At 46.6% G+C, this 18,700-nt stretch overlaps 1 protein-coding gene and 1 non-coding gene across 3 annotated transcripts; one reads left to right on the top strand and one right to left on the bottom strand.

Annotated features, from left to right (window-relative positions):
- Positions 1 to 1,289: 1,289 nt before the first annotated feature.
- On the bottom strand, positions 1,290 to 15,866 carry SLC27A4 (solute carrier family 27 member 4). 2 transcript variants are annotated; one of them, XM_051980103.1, is made up of 13 exons: positions 15,472 to 15,866; positions 13,136 to 13,302; positions 11,611 to 12,005; positions 10,769 to 10,927; positions 9,381 to 9,450; positions 9,192 to 9,283; positions 8,850 to 8,959; positions 7,652 to 7,861; positions 7,256 to 7,382; positions 6,371 to 6,508; positions 5,405 to 5,569; positions 3,048 to 3,194; positions 1,290 to 2,468 (listed from the first exon to the last, which is right to left on the bottom strand). In XM_051980103.1, exons 2-13 carry the CDS (start codon positions 13,294 to 13,296, stop codon positions 2,311 to 2,313), a joined length of 1,932 nt encoding a protein of 643 aa, XP_051836063.1. In that variant the 5' UTR covers positions 13,297 to 13,302; positions 15,472 to 15,866; the 3' UTR covers positions 1,290 to 2,310. The 2 variants fall into 2 exon arrangements, with proteins under 2 accessions (XP_051836063.1, XP_051836062.1); XM_051980102.1 differs by having other exon boundaries at positions 15,722 to 15,820.
- A 448-nt stretch (positions 15,867 to 16,314) lies between these two features.
- On the top strand, positions 16,315 to 16,407 carry TRNAR-UCU (transfer RNA arginine (anticodon UCU)). The gene is made up of 2 exons: positions 16,315 to 16,351; positions 16,372 to 16,407. It is a non-coding gene; the product is annotated as a tRNA-Arg (tRNA).
- Positions 16,408 to 18,700: the final 2,293 nt, after the last annotated feature.

Raw genomic sequence — 18,700 nt, 5'->3', positions numbered from 1 at the left:
CCAAGAAAATGAGTTCTATTTTCTTTACCCACTACTAGGAAAAGAAGGAAGTTTTCCATTTTAGAGTGAGGAAAATCAAGTCCTTCCCAGCAGTGACTGTAGTTCCTTAAGGAACAGATCTGGTTGCAATGCTTAGCTCTTATTCCTTTTTAAGAGGTTAACCCAGTCACTTTCACAGAGAGATGAGGGTGGGTCTAGGAACCATGTCACCCTGGGACAGAGGTGACCCCATATTTAGAAAGGCCAGTTGGAGGTCCATTCCACTTATTTTCCTGGTCCATCGGGCACCCACAGAATGAGCAAACCTACCAAGGCAGGGGACAGCTAGATGTGGCACAGTGGATAGGAAGTGGTTCAGTCCATTTTTGATTACGTTCAACTTTCCATGATCCCCATTTAGGGTTTTTCTCAGCAAAGATCCTAAAGTGGTTCGCCATTTCCTTCTCCAGCTCATTGTACAGATGGGGAAGCCGAGGCCAGCAGGGTTAAGTGACTTGCCCAGACCACACAGCTAGGAAGGGGAGTCATCCTCACTGAATGCCCAGCAATCCATCCACTGTGCCACCTTGTTGCCCCAGAATCAGAGGCTTCAGGCACTAGTGATCCTGGGCAAGTCACTTAACTCTGTTGTCTCTCTCCTCATCTGTTAAATGAGATGGAGAAGGAAAAGATAAATCACTTCAGTACCTTTGTCATGAGTCCCGAAGATTCACACACAATCAGAACAAAATCCCTGGAACATTGTGGGGGGGGGGGGGGGAGGAGGGTGTCAGGTTAGAGAGATTAACCAGAGCTAGCTTGCCCTCTACTGGCCATGAAGGTTAAGTGCAACCAATCCAGGCACCTGTGACAACCCCAACCTAAAACCTCTGGCCCTTTACAAAAGGGAAACTGAATCCCAGAAAGGAACACAGGGCCAGGTCAAATGCAGTGCTGAGACTGGAATCTTTGTTACTTGACTTCCACCTTGGGACTCTTTCATCACATCAGGGAGTCAGAAGAGATCAAGGTCTGTGAGCCTAGGGCCAGAGGGCTTCCAGTACCCAGCATGGAGTGGGCACGTGGCCAGTGGCCCCATTCCAACCTAACCCACACCTCCCAGTAGAATGTGCCAAATACTAACATATTAGCAGTGTTCCCAGGAGAGAGAATGCACTATGGTCTTCGTGGGGAGGGAGATGGTCTTCTTAGGGAGATGGCGGAGGAGGAAGAGAGCTGAGCCTTAAAGAATGAAGAGCAACAGAGGCAGTTTGGAGCATGACATGAGCAAGGGAAGCCCAAGGCCGAGGGAGAGAGGAAGTCAAGTCTGAATTTATTTACCATAAACACCCTGTCCCCATGCTCTCCCACAGCAAGAGGTATGAGCCAGGCCAAGGGGTGTGAGGGAGAAATGGAGACAGAGACATAAAACTAATCCTGAGGGGAGGAAGAGGCTGCAGGGGCAGGAGATAGGAAGGGCAGCTCCTGCAACGGAGCCAGCCTCTTCCCTCTCTCTCTGCAATGATCCTGAGAAGCTTTGGAATTATCTACAAGGCCAAAGAGAGGACCCCACTGAAGAAGCCTTAGCCAACGAAAGGTAGACAACTGATAAGTGCTCAGGGGAAGTGGATGTCTCCACCGAACCACCCAGTGCAGGGCTTCCTAGTGAAGCTGAAGGGGCTTTTAATTCTTGCAACTCTTTATCATGGAGATCACCGCTTTAGCAGTACCCTCCTTTGTCTACATTGCTGAAGTCATATAGTAGCTTAGATAGCAGCCATAGGCCAAAGAGAAATAGAACATTCATCCTAGTCCTCTTGGCCAAAAAAAAAAGGGGGGGGTGGTTCCTCTGTCCTCTGGCTGGCTTCCTGAATTCGGGGTCCTCGCCTTTAGGCAAGGTACGGGCAGCGTGAGGCAGCAAGAATCCCAATTAGTGCACTCTCTTCTCCATCTTCTCCCCCTCTGCGCCCCACCCCCAAGACATCACCCTGAGTGTGCTCAGTCAGTCTCCGCTCTCTGGGGTATGGAGGCAAAATGAAGGATTGAATTTATCCTATCCTAAGCCTTCCAGCTCCCCAGACACAAGGCTTTCATGGAAAACCTCTAATGTGGGAGGAGAGGAAGATGGCAGTAAAAGTCACTTAGCAATTTCAGAGCAGAGGTGTCCACTGCCTTCCTTCCCTCCACCCCAGCCAGCACTCCGGAGGATGGGGAACGGCCCTCACCATGGCCCACTTTGGTCTGACACCATTCCCTGTTCTCCAAGGATCATCCAGGGGCTCTGCCCCTGACTCAGTCCAGCCCCTGGAGTGGGAGCAGGAATGGAGACAATCACAGCTTCTCTTCACCAGCCTGGATACGGACATAAGCCTCAGAGTCCAGGGGAAGATAGCGGCAGAGCCGGGTGTCCAGGTAGAAAAGGGGATCCTGCACCAAAGCTGGGTTGAAGCCCTCTTTCCGTAACTCTGTCTTCTGGAATTTGTAAGTCCCTGGAGAGGGAAGAGAAGGGGAGCTGGTTAATAAAAGAAAAGGGAACCCCTTTGCTGGGAGCTAGAGAGACCAGAAGAGCCTCACGGTTAAAAAAAAACTGAAGGAATAAAAGTAGAGAAATATTTTCCAAAGAAGAAGAAAGAGATAAGGATCACAGGATCACACACCTGGAACTAAAAGGAACCTCAGAAGTCATCTCTCTCTCATCTTACAAATAAGAAAATTGAAGTCTTAGTTTAAATGACCTGTCTACTTTTTTTCTTTCTTTTTTTCTTCACTCATGGTTTTTCCCTTTTGTTTTGATTTTTCTCTCCCAACATGATTCATAAAAAAAAAAAATGTGTATTAGAAAATTAATGTACATGTATAATCTGGGGTAAAAAAAAAAAGACAACACAATTTAAAAAAAAAATTGGATTCAGCATTTGAATGCTGTGAGATCTAAAAAAAAAGGGGAGATTGTAAGGGAGACAGAAGAGGTTGGGAAGACCCAGGAAAAGATGGGCTCATAAATGAGTTATGGAAGAGAACAAACTCAAATCCCCCAAAACAAGGAAGATGGGGGCGCTTAGCCATACCTGTTTTATGGAGCTCGGGCAGGAAGCGCAGGAAGATGGGGCGGGCATAGAGGGGGAGTTCCTTCTCCAGTGCTTTGCTAAATTCCGCCAGGTCACAGCCACCTTTGGGGTCTGCGATTGCTGCCATGCCTGCCCGGCCTTCAACACCTGCAGTACAGAAGACAGGTGTCAAGAGGACTGTGGAGCACCTGCTAGCCTTGCCCATGTCATTTACCTAAATGGCGCACTCCACAAAGAGGTCAACTGACAAACGTCCTATAAATGACTAACTGAAATGTGATCTGTGCAGAACACTTTGTGAGTCTTAAAGGACTATATAAATGTTAGCTATTCTTAGGGTGCTGCCAAAGGAGTTGCTTGTTGCAGAGAAGGCCTGACACCTACTGGCCACTCTGGGTGGCACAGGTGGCTATACAAGCCCCTCAATTTTTAACAAATATAATCATAGAAACAAGAGCTGAAATAATCTTAGGGGCCATATAAGCCAACTGGCATCATATGAGCATTCACATGCCATTATTTTTTTTATTCAAGTATTCTGAATTTCATCCTTAAGAAGCCTGTACCTTTAATAAAATATAGTTCATTTCACCAAAGTTCAAATCTGCCCTTAGGCACTTACTAGCTGAGTTATCTAGGACAAGTCACTTAACTTCTCCCAGACTCAGCTTAGCCATTTGTAAAATGGGCACAATGTGAGTGCATACTGAGGTAAGGAAGATCATTATGAGGATCAAAGGACAAAGCCTACCTAAATGCTGTCATTATTACCTAAGTGGATAGGATGCCAGTCATAGAGTCAAGATTTTGAGTTCAAAGTTAGCCTCAGACATTTAACAAGCTGTTCTAGTCATTTCACCCTGTCTGCCTCAGTTTCCTCATCTGTAAAATAAACTGAAAAAAAATGGCAAATCACTAGTATTTTTGCCAAGAAAGCCCCAAGAGAGTTGCTTTTGAGTGAACAATTATTACCTAGACGCAAAACATGCCTCTATCTTTCACCCCTTTATCCTGGTTCTACCATTCATGGAATTAAGCAATCTGAGTTGCTGACATTTGCTAACTTACTGCTGTATGCAAATCCCTGCTAAGTCCTGAGAGAAATACAAAGTTTAGTGGCCACTGATCTAACCAGAGCACCTGGGTTGAAAAAAGTGACATCAAAACATATTCTGAATATCTCTGGAAAAAGCAAAACAAGTGGGCCAACCAAGAAAGGGAGGTATGTTCCAGGTGCCCATTCAGCTCAGGTGCCACCTTCTACAGGAAGCCTTCCTTCATTCCTTAGTTGTCAGGGTCCATCCTCCTCTCCTCCTTAAATTCTTATGTACATACTGGCCTGATTCCATAGACTGACAGAGGGTCATCACTTTAGAGCTGAGAGAGATCTTAGAGGCCATCAGGTCCAAATGTCTACTCATGAAGAAACTGAGATCCAGGGATGGAAGGGACTTTAAGTAAGACCACATGATGCAGCAAATGATAGAGCCCCGTCCTTAAGACTGCAACCAGGCCTCTCCTCAGAAGAATGTAAATTCCTCAAGGGCAGCAATGATTTTTTCATTTTGTCTCTGCATCCTCGGCACTTCAGGGGCATGGGGCTGTGTGGTGGATGGAGATAGCACTGCAGCCAAAAGTCCCACTTCTGACACCAAGTGGCTGTGACATTCTGGGCAAGACACTTGTCTTCTAAGTGCTCTAGGCCAAAGCTTCTTAAACTGTGAGTCATAACTCCATAGGGGATCACGTAACTGAATGTGGGGTCACAAAAAATTTGGCAACAGTAAAAAGTTTCTGAACACAAGGACCAAAAATTAGTTCAAAATCAAATGTGTAATGGATCTGAAATGCTTCTGGCAGTGCTTGCCAGTGTTGTATTGCCTGAGTTAAGTGCAACCCTGTTTCTGAACACACAATGTGCACTTTGCACTGTGCATGCACAAATGCTGTCAGGAACACTTCTGCTCAGATTTGAAACTGAGCTGAGAATGGAAAAAGTTTAAGAAGCCCTGCTCTAGGCAACTTTTTAAGAGATAGTGCTGACCTGCACTGGTACAGTTTTCTCACTCAAGAGTTACTTCTGTCAATGAATGCACAAGTTCAGACCCTAGCCAAACCTTAGCACCTAGCACAGTGCTTCATGTACACAATAGATAATACACAGTGGATTTGATCCTACAAAATATGAAAAAATCCAAAGAAGAATTCATGGAAAAATACAACTAAGAATTGCCCAGGATGACAAGATGTGCAGAAAACCCACATGATTGAGACTTTGGCCCTTTGAAGTACGGTGGTGTAAGTACACCAGAAACAGATATGATGGTGTTTACCCAAAGAACCACAGGGCCACTCACCTGGCACCTCCACACCATACACAGCCACATCAACCATGTTTAAGAGACGGCTCAGGGTCCCTTCCACTTCTGTAGTGGATACATTCTCTCCCTTCCACCGGAATGTGTCACCTGTTCGGTCCCGGAAATACAGGTAGCCTAATTCATCCATCACCAGCACATCACCTGATGAAGGGAGGAACAGGATTCAGATGAGACCTGAATGATGGGACCTACCCTTTTAGGAAGCCAGAGAGTGGACTGATGAGAGAGCTATGCTTATCAATGCTGTAAAATTTGAGGATTTAGAGCTAGAAAGATCTTCAGAGACCACCTAAGTCCAACCCCTCGTTTTCATTATGTTTAATTCAGGAACTATAATTATCACTAATAGTAAAAGTAACAATAATAAAAAATCTCAAGAGGCAGCCAGGGTACAGTGGACAGAGAACTGGCCTCTGAATTAAGAAGGCCTATGTTAAAGTTTGACCTTTGACAAGTTCAACCCCTCAGTGGTTTAGGGCAACTCAATAGTAAGGCTACACATTTCAGAACAGTTGCAGACTTGCATTGGGGGAAGGAGTTTCTTTACGAGACTTTCCTATACCAATAAAATTATATATTTGGGGAAAAAAGCCTCACTAATCTGACATTTAGGCAGTCAGTACCTTAAGGTCTAGGGATTGCCTTGCTAATAATGGTCTTATGAAGTAGGCAGTTATTTTTTAGGAGTATTAACATCCTCATTTTATATCTTGTCAGTTGTGTGAGGTAATGGAACAATCCTCAATACAATGACTTTGGAAAGGAGGAAATTTATAAAGGAAGGGATGGTCTTGAGAATGTGGAGAAAAGGGTCTCAGAGGGGTGGGAAAACAAAGGGGTGTCAATCCCACCATTTTCTCTACCATCCCCCATGATTCAAAAAGAAAAGGAGAAAAAAGAGGACAGTGGCAAGGTCCAGAGACAATGGAATGAGGTCCTGACCACTGAGGTAGGCCATGTCTCCCTTCTTGAAGACATCATAGGCAATCTTCTTATTGTTGGCACCCGGATTGATGTATCCATCAAAGCGCCGAAGCGGGTCATGCTGCACGATTCGGCCAACAAGCTGTCCTGGCTCCCCTGGGGAAACCAGAGCTCATCAGGGATGCTTTCTCCCACTCAATGACCCCTACTGTTCTGTTCCTGCTCAAAAACCTTACTTGACCTCTCAAGACTACCTAGCCCACATCCAAATCTCTGCTTAGTCCAGTATTTAAGGTTCTTTCCCACTACCTCATCCATGATCTTCCTCCTCAGCCTTATCGACTATTGATCTTTTCTCTGCCATCCCAAAGCTCCAGCCAAACCATCTCCTCAGCATTTCTCAAGCCACAGAGAAGGTCCTCCTGGTCCCTCCATCTTCAGTTGAATTATTGTCCATTTTTCAAAGCCCAGCTTCTACAAAGGGATTTTCTAAGCACCCTATGGCTCAGTGACCTCCCCCTCTGACTTCTTACAACATTTTTTGGATATTCCATGTACTTAGATCAGGACATATTATATATTACATTCTACTAGAGTTCAATACCCATGGCCTAAATTATCTAAAAGACATCAGAGTTTATAGTAGTGCTCACTCTAACATCATTTAGATCTGGAAAGTACTTCAAAGATCATTTGATCCAAGTCTAAAGAGAAGAAACTGAGGGAGTTTCAGGGAGAAGGTGGAATCGAGGATTGACTAACACCAGATCTAGCAGAACATATTTGTTAATGCCCCAGTGAGATGGTTTCCTGGTCCTAGTACTCCTTCTGTCTAATTTCCTTCAGCTTTTCCTACCTACTTCCATCCTTCACTCCCAGTAACATTCATCTTTCAAGACAAACCTGGACCACAAGGAAGGCATACGCCATTATTATCCCTGATCAACTCCATAGTGTCCTCATTCACTCTCACAAGCCGGATGGGATAGACGAAGGATATGATGCGGCTATTGAAACCGCAGGCCCCAACCTGTGAAGACCAGGACACAAGAACCCTTATTTAGGAATACCAACCATCCTCCCTCCTCTTATCCTCCAGGATTCTCTGGTGGACATCTCTATTTGGACAAGTGTGGATGTTTCTTTTTGGAGTACTCCATTCTGCCCCACCCCATCCAATTTAATGTAGTTAATCAGATGAGACCCCAACTATGCAAATGACCAACCCCTTCCAGGCCCTTTGCCATCTTCCCCACTATCTGACCAAACATGCCTCCAGATCTCCTAAGAGTTCCTGACCTGGCTATCAAAGTTGCCCACACTGCAGTTGCATTCAGTGGCCCCATAGAACTCGGCAATTTGGGGGACGTGGAAACGATTGATGAATTCAGTCCAGATAGACTGCCTGAGCCCATTGCCTAGGGCCATGCGCACTGAGTGCTGAGTCTCCACTTCTCTTGGAGGTTGGTTCAGAAGGTAGCGACACAGTTCTCCAATGTACTGGACAATCTAGGAAGAAGGGCAATAGATTGAGGCTTGGATCCTCCCCTTGCTCCCTGGGACCCTGCTCCTCCTCTACTCTACGACTCAAAGAATGTCAGAGCTGGAAGAGAGCTTCAAGTTCATGTAATTCAAATCCTTCTTTTTATACAGGAGAAAATCAAGACCCAGAGAGGGGAAGTCACTCATGTCAGATCATATAAATATGGCAGAGTTGGGACTAGATTCCAGCAATTTTAACATTGTGTTTCTTTTTAGTTACATAATGGCTTTTTAAAATGCATAGAAAACTTAAGAGTAATATAAAAATTTCCTTTTGTGCCCCTTTCTTAACTTCTCTTTTCCTAAGAATTTTTTTTAATATTTTATTAATTTTCTTTTCTTTTAAAAAATATTTCTATTCTTCCCCATTAACTCACTTCTCTACTCATCCCTGTCCTTGGAAACAAATGAGGATGACTGGACAAAACCAATAAGCAGCCAATGTTCCTTCCAAATCATCATGCCCTATACCATGATTACTGAATCCTCATCTTAGAAGTATCCAAGACACTTCTGTTCTCTTTATCAAAGTCTCATCTCCCACACTAGACTGTTCATTTCTTGAGGGATGAATTTTCTGATTCCCAGACACTACTTAGTATGAGTCCCAACACAGGAAAGGTTTCCCCAAAATATCTGCGGATTGACTGATTTCCTCATCTAAAAAATGAGTAGGCCAAGTCCTACCCACTCTATCCTCACAGAACATTATAGAGATCAAATGAGGCAAAAAGTACTTTGAAAACTGCCATCACCAGAAGAGTACAAAGGGTCTTTCTGGGCCAGTGGTTAGTTTTGGGGTCCAGCTCCTAACCCTCACAACTGACAGTTCCTCTGGCAGTCTGTCTATATCTATGTCTCTGGTTCTCTGATTCTCTCTACCACCCTCATTTCTCTCTACCCCTCTCAACCCACCCCCCACCATCTCCCCACCAAGCTCTCCAGCTCTGCTCACCGTACAGTTATACTTGATGCAGTCATCCCAGAATCGAGAGGCAGAGAATTTCTTTCGGATCACCACAGTCATCCCGTGTAGCAGACACTGTCCAACCCCCACAATGTTCCCTGGTAGGTGCAGGGGGAGCCCAGGGTGAGTGGGGGAGGTGGGGAGAGTAAAAAAAAAAGCTACCCAAAGGCTCCAGAGAAGTCCCTTTCTCTTCCAGAAGGCAGAGGACCAGCCCCAGGAAAGGCAAGGGAGATTCCATCCACCCATCCTCCAACCCCTATCCCTTTCATAAGAACCAATGAGAGGAAATAAGGGCCTGCCCTAAGTAGGCCCCTAAGAATCTAAGGTTACCTGCTGAGTGGTAGAGTGGGAGGCAATCATATACAATGTCACTAGAACGCATTCGGAAGCCGTAGTAGACCAGGGCAGCCATCCGGTAATACCTGGGACAAACCGGGATCAGTCGAGGGGAAGGTTGGACACCTGGTAGAACTTGGATTCCCTTCCTGCCTTCCCTGGGCACCTCCCTCACCTTCTCACCTGCTGTGCACCACAATGGCGGCTTTAGGCATTCCCGTGGTGCCCGAGGTATAGATGTAGAAAAGCTTGTCTGGGAGAAGCAGAACACAAATGGTTGGCCAGAATTAGGTGAACTTGAGAACTGGGCTGGGGAGGGAGGGGGGAGAGCTGCTATCATACATGATACAAGGGATGAGAGCCAGATCAGGAAGGGAGAAGAAAGGAGCTGAAACAGGCCTTCCCCCTGAACCTACTGGAGGCCTAGCTCCTAGCTCCTAGCTAGTAGGAGCTTTTTGTTCCTGACTAGCTAGGCTCAAATCAACCTCTTTTCTGAACTCCAGGTACCTTTAGTGTCAATGCTCCTTACCTGTTAATAATCATGGGTGAGCTTTTGCTGCCAGATGCCTCCTCAGGAGATTCCCCCAAAAGGGAAGAGACATTTCTTAAACATTTTCCTAAAGCTTTGTATATACTAAGCACCTTTATAAGTACTATGAGGGGATTCATGGGAAGCTAATCATTCCTACCAAGCTTATTATCTCATTGAGGAAGCAAAACAGAGGCTTGTGAAAAGTTACATGACACAAGAGATTTCACAAAGCAAAATGGGATAAGTACTCAATGAGGGGGTTACATCAGTATGTGTTGAATGTTTGAGAGGAAGGAGGGATCTCATGGAAGAGAGGGGCCGGGAGGTCCAGTAGAATGAGCTTGGACCAAATTCCAAAGGGCTTATGATAGATAAAACACATTATCCATCTCCAGACAGAAAGATGAAAGGCTCAAAGTTCAGTTTGGGGTCTATTTTTTTTTTCTCATAACCAATGTGGTATGTCCAAATCCAATTATGTCCAAATTTCAATGTGGGAATTTGTTTTGCTTGACTTGTAATTTGTAATGGATTTTGACTTGTATTTGTTAAGGATTTTGTTTCTCTTGTTTTCTTAATGAGAATGGAGAGAGAAAAGAAAGGTGATGGGAAAAGAAATCAGAGATGAAAATAAAATTGGAAAGGCAGAAAGGAAAGAGGAAAGAAAACAAGAATGAGAGTGAGAAAGAAAGAAGGAAAAAAGAAGGAAGAAAGAAAGGAAGAAAAAGAGAGGAAAAAAGAGGGGGGAAAAGAAAGCAAGAAAAAGAAAGGCAGGGAGGTAGAGACAAGGAAGGAAGGAAGAAAAAGAAAGAGAAAGAAAAGAGACAAAGAAAAAAGAAAGAGGGAAAGAAAGGGAAGGAGGCAGGGAGAAGGAAGGAAGGAAGGAAGAAAAAGAAATAGAGAAAAAATAAACTTGGACTCAAGAATTAGCCAGGCATACATTAAATGATCAATAAGAACCTGTCCAATAAATTAACAAATGATGAGAGAGGCAGCCCTGACCTAAGTTTTCTCCTTTGTTCAATAGTGGGGATCATACCAGTGAAGCCTTTATCTGGTCGACTAGGCAAGTTCTTGGGGGATTTCTCCAGGAGGGGTTCCAGATGTTCCGATCCTACTGGCACAGAGTTAGGGTCCCAGTCTCCTGAGCAGAGGAGACTCAAGGAGGGGTCCAGAGTGCTATGGATTTCACAGACAGCTAAGAAGACAAAGATAGGAGGGCAGTTAGTATTTCAGGAAGCTCTCCTGCCTTAGATCCTGGATGGGCAGGGCCCAGCTGATGCCCCTAAGAGCCAACCTGCTGCTTTCAGAGACCTATGATCCCTACTTCAACACATTGGATACAGTATCAAAAGGAACACTAAGGAGCTAGGGTTTCTAGCGCTAGGAGCAATGTATGAGCTGCTCTGGGACATTTCTAGAGTGGGGGTAATAGAAGTTATTTTGGTAGGGAAATGAGGATTGGGTGGAATAGGGATATGGAAACCAGGGATCAGCAATAAACAGCTCTTCCCACACCCAGAAGATCAGAAGCAATTCCTCCAGGTCACTGTTTAGATGCAATCTGGTATAATGAGCTCACTCTGACTTTCTCAATTTCATTCCCATCGTCCTTGTTCTCTCAGATTCTCTCCTCTCCATCCAAAGAGTATCAATTAGGAGACCAAAGCCCTGGGTTCTAGTTCACATTCTACAGGGCAAACAAACAACTGTTGAATTCTTGGGCTCTATTTTCTTCTCTATAAAATTAATGCTTCAGGGCTCTCCAAGTCCCTTCCAACCTCTGCCCTTTTCTGTCCTAACATCTCTCCTTCCTACACATTGTCTTCCCTATTCTTGGACCTCCTCCCCCTCTCCCCAGGCATGGTTCCTAACACTCACCAGAAGACAGCTCACTGCCAAAGATGAGGATGCGGGCCTGAGAGGTAGTCAGGCAGTGGCGCAGAGCATCCCGCCGCAGATTAGTGTTAATGAGGGCCGCCTCCACCCCCAGCTTAGCCATGCCCAGCCACAGCCCCACAAACTCATTTCGGTTCTCCATGAAGAGGGCCACCACGTCACCAGAAACAAGGCCCCGTGCTTGCAACAGGTTGCCAACTGCACTGGAGTAGGCGTCCAGCTGGCGGAAAGTCCAGTGGGTATCCGTGCCCTCGAATATCAGGGCCGTCTTGTCTGGGTGGCGCTTCATGGTGGAAGCAAAGATTGTGGGCACTGTCTGGCGCTCCCGGAGGTATTTCCTCACCTTGCGCTTTACCTTCAACAGGACGGTCCCAGCACTGCCAAGGGAAAGAAGGGGGGCCCATCAGGAATGTGTCCTGCAGCCACAACCCCGGTGCTCGCCAGCATTAGCCTCCAGGCCTCAGGCCCCACCACCCTGACCCCATGCCAAAGCCTACTTGAGGACAGTGCTCTATTTTGGGGACAAAGTTTCCTTACAATATTTTCTTGCTCCTATGCCAAAGAGAGGACATCTTGAGTTGGATTTCTTATTATCTATCTCAATATCTACCAGTCTGGCACCTCTTTCCTTTGGGTATTATGTGCTTACAGAAAAAGTCTCTTGAGGGCAAGGACTACTTCACTTTTGGACCTGGCACAGTCCCTGGGCACAAAGTAGGAATGTACTAAATGCTTGCTGAGTGCATTCTTTTTTGTATGTTTTTGAGACAATTAGGGTTAAGAAACCTGCCTAGGGTCACACAACTAAGGTCCTCCCAACTGCAGGGCCGGTGCTCTCTCTGCTGTGCCACTTAGCTGCCCCAATGATCGATTTCTTTCCCCAGCCTTCTCATAGTCATTTCCTGATTAAGCCAGCACATGCCTCATGTTACTCTATCTTACAGTAAGCCACTTATTCCCAAGATACTACACTTGGTATGAACCAGCTCTGAACCATGATCCGGCATAACTTTCCCCATGGCAGCCTTTTATAACCTTGTAGAGCTAGTCTGCCTAACACCACTCCACTTCTTAGCAGTGGTCTCTACCTGCTACCTCTAAGTCAGACAAATCCTCCATAAGCATATATATAACCATAGTATCCTCCCGGAGTCAGACTGTAGAAAGAAAGGGAATGCTGACTTCAAGACTGTTGGTTCTGTCCTCCCCTCCCCACCTGCCCCGGATATTGTAAAGTGCCCCTTTACCCCAGCAACTATCCCTCCCCTGATCCCCAGAGCAACCATGACTCAGGGCTCAAAAATCTAAAGTCAAGGAGATTGCTCAGGCAGAGTACTTTGATCTCTGAGCTTCAGTTATCTAAAGAGACATGGGAAAGCAGAGAGGAATTGAAAATATCTCTTTTTATGGGATGAGGAAAAGTGAAGTTATTGCCTTGGAGGAGATTGTAACCACAGGAACCCTGAAATAGAACACTAGGCAATGGGTCAAAATAGCAGGTACTCACAAGATATCACGCCCAAGGGTCTTCCAGATGATCCTGATGAACCTCCAGCCCCCAAAGGCAAGGTAGAAACAAAACACAGAGAGGCCCACTTGCGTCCATGGCAGCTGCAGCACCAGCTTGGAGATCACAGCTACCCCCACTAGGGATACCTTGGACAGCATCCTGGCCTGTGGGGGCATCAGAGCTAGTCACTGTCTGAAGGCCTGGGAGCCTGGCTTCTCCACTCCTTTCCCAAACCTCTTTTGACTGGGTGCCTTGGTCTCCTCAAGAGTAAGACAGTTCCATCTTCCCCAAAGATCATTTCCCAGGAGGACAGAGCGTCCAGTAGGCAGACTACAGTTTCCTTCTCTCTTTCCTTCTTCTCTACCAGAGTAAATGCTCTCTGGATAAACCCCAAATCTGCCCCAATGTAATTTAGGAGTTTGGGCTAAGGGATAAGAATCACTCTATACATGGGACACAGGAAGAAAGAGGGTAGTGCTAGGAAGGAAGATCCTAGGGTCTGGCCCTGTTTTTCAATGGCAGAAGATGGCACAGAAAAAGAACCCGGATTATGAAAAAGAGGCTGGGGTTCTAGCACTCAATCTGCCATTAAATGAGTTATGTGACCTTGACAAACTTAAACTGAGCATTACTTCATGCATTCTTCTGTAAAGTGGACAGCGTGGGGAGAGGGAGTTATTGGAAGGTAGCTCAAATGAAGAGCTTTTTCAGGCATTTTCACCCTTTTCAAACCAGAGCCTATCTCCTTGAATAAGAGAGGAAAACCCAGATGGAACCAGGATTGCAACAAAGGAAAGTTCTGAAAGGCATCTGAGTCTGACTCCACCTTCTGTTCATCAAGGGCCCCCTTCCTAGAAAACATTAGATAATAATGCCTCCTAGTTCTACTGTGCTATACCCAACAAAGTCAAAAGGGGATATTCTTCTCCTTCTAGCTTCTGGCCCTCAGGGGGACAGGAGAATTATTCAAAACCTCAGTCTTGGAGCCCCAGGGCTTGAGCAGCTTCCTGGAAAGGGGGAATCCAGGCCAGGAGGCAAGTGGAGTGGCTTGGGAAGTGTCAACAAGGGCCACAGTGACCCAGACTGACCACCAGAGGGCAGAGAGAAGAAGGTTAGGGCTAGACTCCTGTGGGGACACAGGAGGTGACTTAAAGACCTAGGCTTGCTGGTAAGAGTGGTTTCTGATACATCTGAAGCCTGAAGGGGTGAGCCAAGCCGTGAGGAGAACCCACCCAATTCTATATTAGCTCAATAAGTTTTCATGGCCAGAAATGTTCTGAAAAGAGACCTTTGGGATTGGGTGTTCCTATCATGTTGACCTCAGAGGCGGGATCATATTCTCTGGCTGGCCATCCACAGGACTCCTGGTTTCCAATCTTGCCCTGTCATAGACTTGCTGGGAAGGGCTATAGTGGCAAAAGGGGCAGTTTCTCTGGACACTCCCCTTCCTCCAAGAGAGTCACCTCTATCTTAGGAAAAGCTGATGGGCAGTAAGCATAGCACTGAGAAGCCCCAAAAACAGGGCACCTGCTAGGTACCAAATCATTCCAGGTTTGGGGGGGAGGAGGAGCTGTAGATTATTAAAGGACAGATATTTAAGAGGCTCTTAAAGACTCTCCTCCAAATACTACCACCTGTCTTCAAAATATTACTTCTCCTTTAGAAAACCTGTCCCCAGCTCATTCCAGAGAAGGGAAGGGGGGAGGGGATGGTGAAAGCTCCTTGGGTCTGCTGTTTATCTGTTCTCTTCCCCCTCAGGAGGCAAGAACCAGCCCTGGGATAAGGGAATAGGGGTTCTGGGAAAGGGCTAGATAACCCTGTCTCAGGTCCTGGCAGGGCCTGTGCTGGGGTGGGGCCCACAGCCCTTTCTTCCACGTCTGGGGGCCTTGATGAGGGAGCCAGAAACCTGGGCTACGTAATTCAGCAGAGTGAGGAGACTGAAAGGCAGTCAGGTAGACAAGCAGATGTGCAGGCAGGCAGGCAGGCAGGCAGGCAGGCAGACAGACAGACAGACTGCAGGGCCATGGGATCGCCTGCCTCTGCAAACGGCCCCGCCCGACCCCCCACCTCTCCTTATTGGCTCAGCCCGGCGGCCAACACCCATCCCGGGGCCCGGGGCGGCTCGCCCCCCACCCCGGACATCCAGGGCGGCCATCCATGGAGAAGCAAGGGGGCCTAAGGGCCATCCGAGGTGCGCCTGTCCCCCGGGCCGCAGGGCAGTCGGCACGGCTCGAAGAGAGGAGCCAAGGATTGGGGCGCGCAGGTGGAACCGGGCGCCACCCCACACCTCCTGTCCTCCAGTCCAGGTCACCCGCAACGGGTACCGAACTCACCCCCGGCTTCGTCCCCGCCCAGCTGCGCTCAGGTGCCCGGGCGCGACCTCCCGCGCGCTCCAGAGATGGCCCAGCTGCAAGCGGGGAGCCGGCGTGGATCTCGGAGCAGGGAGCCAGGCTGCGCCCCGAGCTTGGGTTCGGGTTGGGGCTGCGGCTCGCGGACTTTGCCGGGCTCCTCCCGCTTGCCCTCCTCCTTTTTCCCCCCTCCTCCGCCACCACCACCTGCACCGCCCACCTCCAGCATACAAACCGGCTATGCCGGGCTCGGCCGCACCTCCTGCTCCTCCTCCTCCCCCCTCTCCCAGCGGCCGCAGCCGCCGCAGCAACGCGGGGTGCCCTGCAAAGCGAACGGGGAAACTGACTCGCACCTCGCCATGCGCACGGGCGCGAGCTGCCCCAGAGCTCGCGCGCTCCTGGATAGACACTGCAAAGCACGCTGGGAGTTGTAGTCCTCTCTCTCCGCAGTCTTCCCTTCCCCTTGCCTGCCTTGGGCTCAAACTGGACGAATTCTTTTGAGGAACCCAGGACTTAATTCCCGGGGATCTCGGGGTGGCCACTTTTGATATCACCCACTACCCAGTGCAGAGAAGAGAAACAGCATGCTTCCCCGTCTCCTCCTCCCGAATTTGATCCGCATGTTTAACTCTCCTGAGGGAGTCCGAAATCGGGACTTACACCAAAGTTTTGCAAACTTTAGAAGTGGGCGCTGGGGACATCTCCAGCTGAGCCCAACACATCCAGACACGGCCCTCCAAAATAAAAAAAGCCTTGAGAAGAGGTGGGGAGGAATTGAAAAAGTTGTTCAGAAAGTAGAGGGGAAAACGAGCACGCTTTTGACGGGCAGGCTCTGTGGCGCAATGGATAGCGCATTGGACTTCTAGCTTTCTGACTTGCGAGGTCATTCAAAGGTTGTGGGTTCGAGTCCCACCAGAGTCGTATTTTGAAAAGTATCTTTCAGCTCCGGGAATGTTTTAAAAAGTCTTTGGATGTTCTGTTGTAAATGGGACAGAACTCCTGAAGAGCACATTTTGAAAGACTAGGTCATGTCTACCTTGGAGCCAATAGAAGAGCGCGGGCGCTGCAGAAAACAACGAAAGATCAACTTTGTCCTCCATCTCCGGAAGACGCCCTCCATTGCGTAAAGTTTGTACTTTGAGAGAACAGCGTGATGTGCAGGAAATGACATCGAACCTAGCTCTGCCTCAGTTTTCCTCACCTGCCAAATGAAAGAGAGTTGAAGTGAGGTTACTCCCAAGCGCTAAACTTTACAGTCTTTTATTACTATCTCAAATTGCTTGCAGTCTTGGGGACGTAAGAGAGGGAAGGAGAAAAAACTTGAAACGCAAATGTTACAAAAATGAATGTTGAAAATTATTTTTGGATGTATTTGGAAAAATAAAAATCTATTCAACTTTACAATCTGGAGTCTAACTCCAGTTCTTTAGAAAGTGTGGGGAGGGGGAGGGAGGGAAGAAAGTGGGAAAACAATAGTAATTCACATGTACATAATGCATTCAAAGCACTGCCCTCAAAACAATCCATTTTACTGAAGAGGAAATAATCTGTAAGAGACCAAGGGGAATTATCACCCTCGCAATTAAAACTGATTTAAACCCATCCAGTCCTTCCACTATTCGTGCTACTTCTCACCTCCTCTCCTATAATCGAGGCAGCATGGGGCTATGGAAAGAAAGTAGCAGTACCAAACATTGTATTAAGTCTTTAACAAATATTTTATCTCATTTGATCCTCATAATCATTCTACGAGCATACTAGGATCTATCTAGAACCCAGATCAAGGGGGAGGAGTGGAAAGGAGAAAGAGAGAGGGAGAAAGGGAGAGTAGAGAGTAAAATAAGGCAAAGATCTTGACTGTTTGTCCTTTGATCCATGACATTAGAGAGATGAGGCCATAGCATGCAAGTGAATGGATTTATGTGAAGGAGGATTTTTCCAGGTCACTTTCCTCACTTTCTCCTTCGGAGTCATCTGAGTCTAATGGCCAAATATAGATCAGGACGACTGGAGATGTCCTTGGATGCAGTGGGAGACCTTGACCTTTCTAAGCTGAGGTCTTTAATAAGTCTTAGTTTGACTGAGGCAATGCCCAATCCGTGATTAAGGCTAGGTAAGAAATGGAGGTAAAATGAAGTAGAGAATGACATTTTTTAACCTATTAAAAAACAACAACAACAAAAAAATCAATCCGTGAGATCTAAACAGCAACAATTTCTATTTCTATTACACTCTGAGGCAATCTGGACCAAAACAATAGCCAAGTGGACTTGACCTAGGATTTTTTGTTGGCCAATCAATAAGGCATAAAGATCTTAATTTAAACTAAGGTTTAGAAGACTTACTGAACCTTGCTTCTAGGCATAGAATCAGCAAATCTTATCTCTGGAAGAGAGTTTGAAGATTAAGTTCAACCTCCCACCTAGAGGTGGAATTGACTTTACAACATCATTTAGCCTTTGTGCAAATATTTCCAATGACTCAAAGAAGTCAAAGAGGCAACTGATTGGATTGTTGGATAGTACTGATTTCTTTATTGCAATTTGCCTCCCTTGTGACTTCTATATTCAGTGGTGGCAGTTCTCCCCTGCAAAGCTACAAAGGATAAGAAGCCCCGGGGAAGTCTCCTTTACTCACCTTCTTTTCATCTATTTGAAGATAGCACCCTCCCCCATCCCTCCCTTGCCTAGACACTCAAGTATAAACCTCATCTTGGTTTTAAACTTCCTATAGATTATTTTCATATGAATATGTTCCACTTTTCTATCTCTCTTAAAATGTGGTCCTAGAGACTGGACACAACACTCCACAAGTAGTCTGATCAAGCTAGACTGAAGAGCACATTTAAACATCTAGGAATTTTGCTTAGGATCACAAGTTAACTTTGTTTTACATACATCTTCCTTTGGCTCCCCCAGACCACTGCTTGGGGGTTGTGTGAAACTGAGTCAGTTAATGATTTTTACTAACCACCTTGATCTGCTCAAACTCTCCTACTATACAAAGGAGGCCAGACAAACCTGGGAATCACAAGCAGCAGAAAAATAGTTTTCTTTAAACTGGGCACATCAGAACTTCCTTACATGCTGAACCAAGAACACCCCAAGCTATGCCACTGAACCAATTCAGACTGACTCACGTCAACCCCCAGCCCCAATGACTAAACCTGCTACAACGTTCTGAAAAACAGCCTAGCTCAGGTTATTGTTTTTTT

The sequence above is a fragment of the Antechinus flavipes genome, chromosome 2, assembly GCF_016432865.1.
Source record: "Antechinus flavipes isolate AdamAnt ecotype Samford, QLD, Australia chromosome 2, AdamAnt_v2, whole genome shotgun sequence".
NCBI lineage: Eukaryota > Metazoa > Chordata > Mammalia > Dasyuromorphia > Dasyuridae > Antechinus > Antechinus flavipes.
The sequence above is the reverse complement of the archived record's forward strand: the minus strand, read 5'-3'. Positions and strand labels throughout refer to the sequence as shown.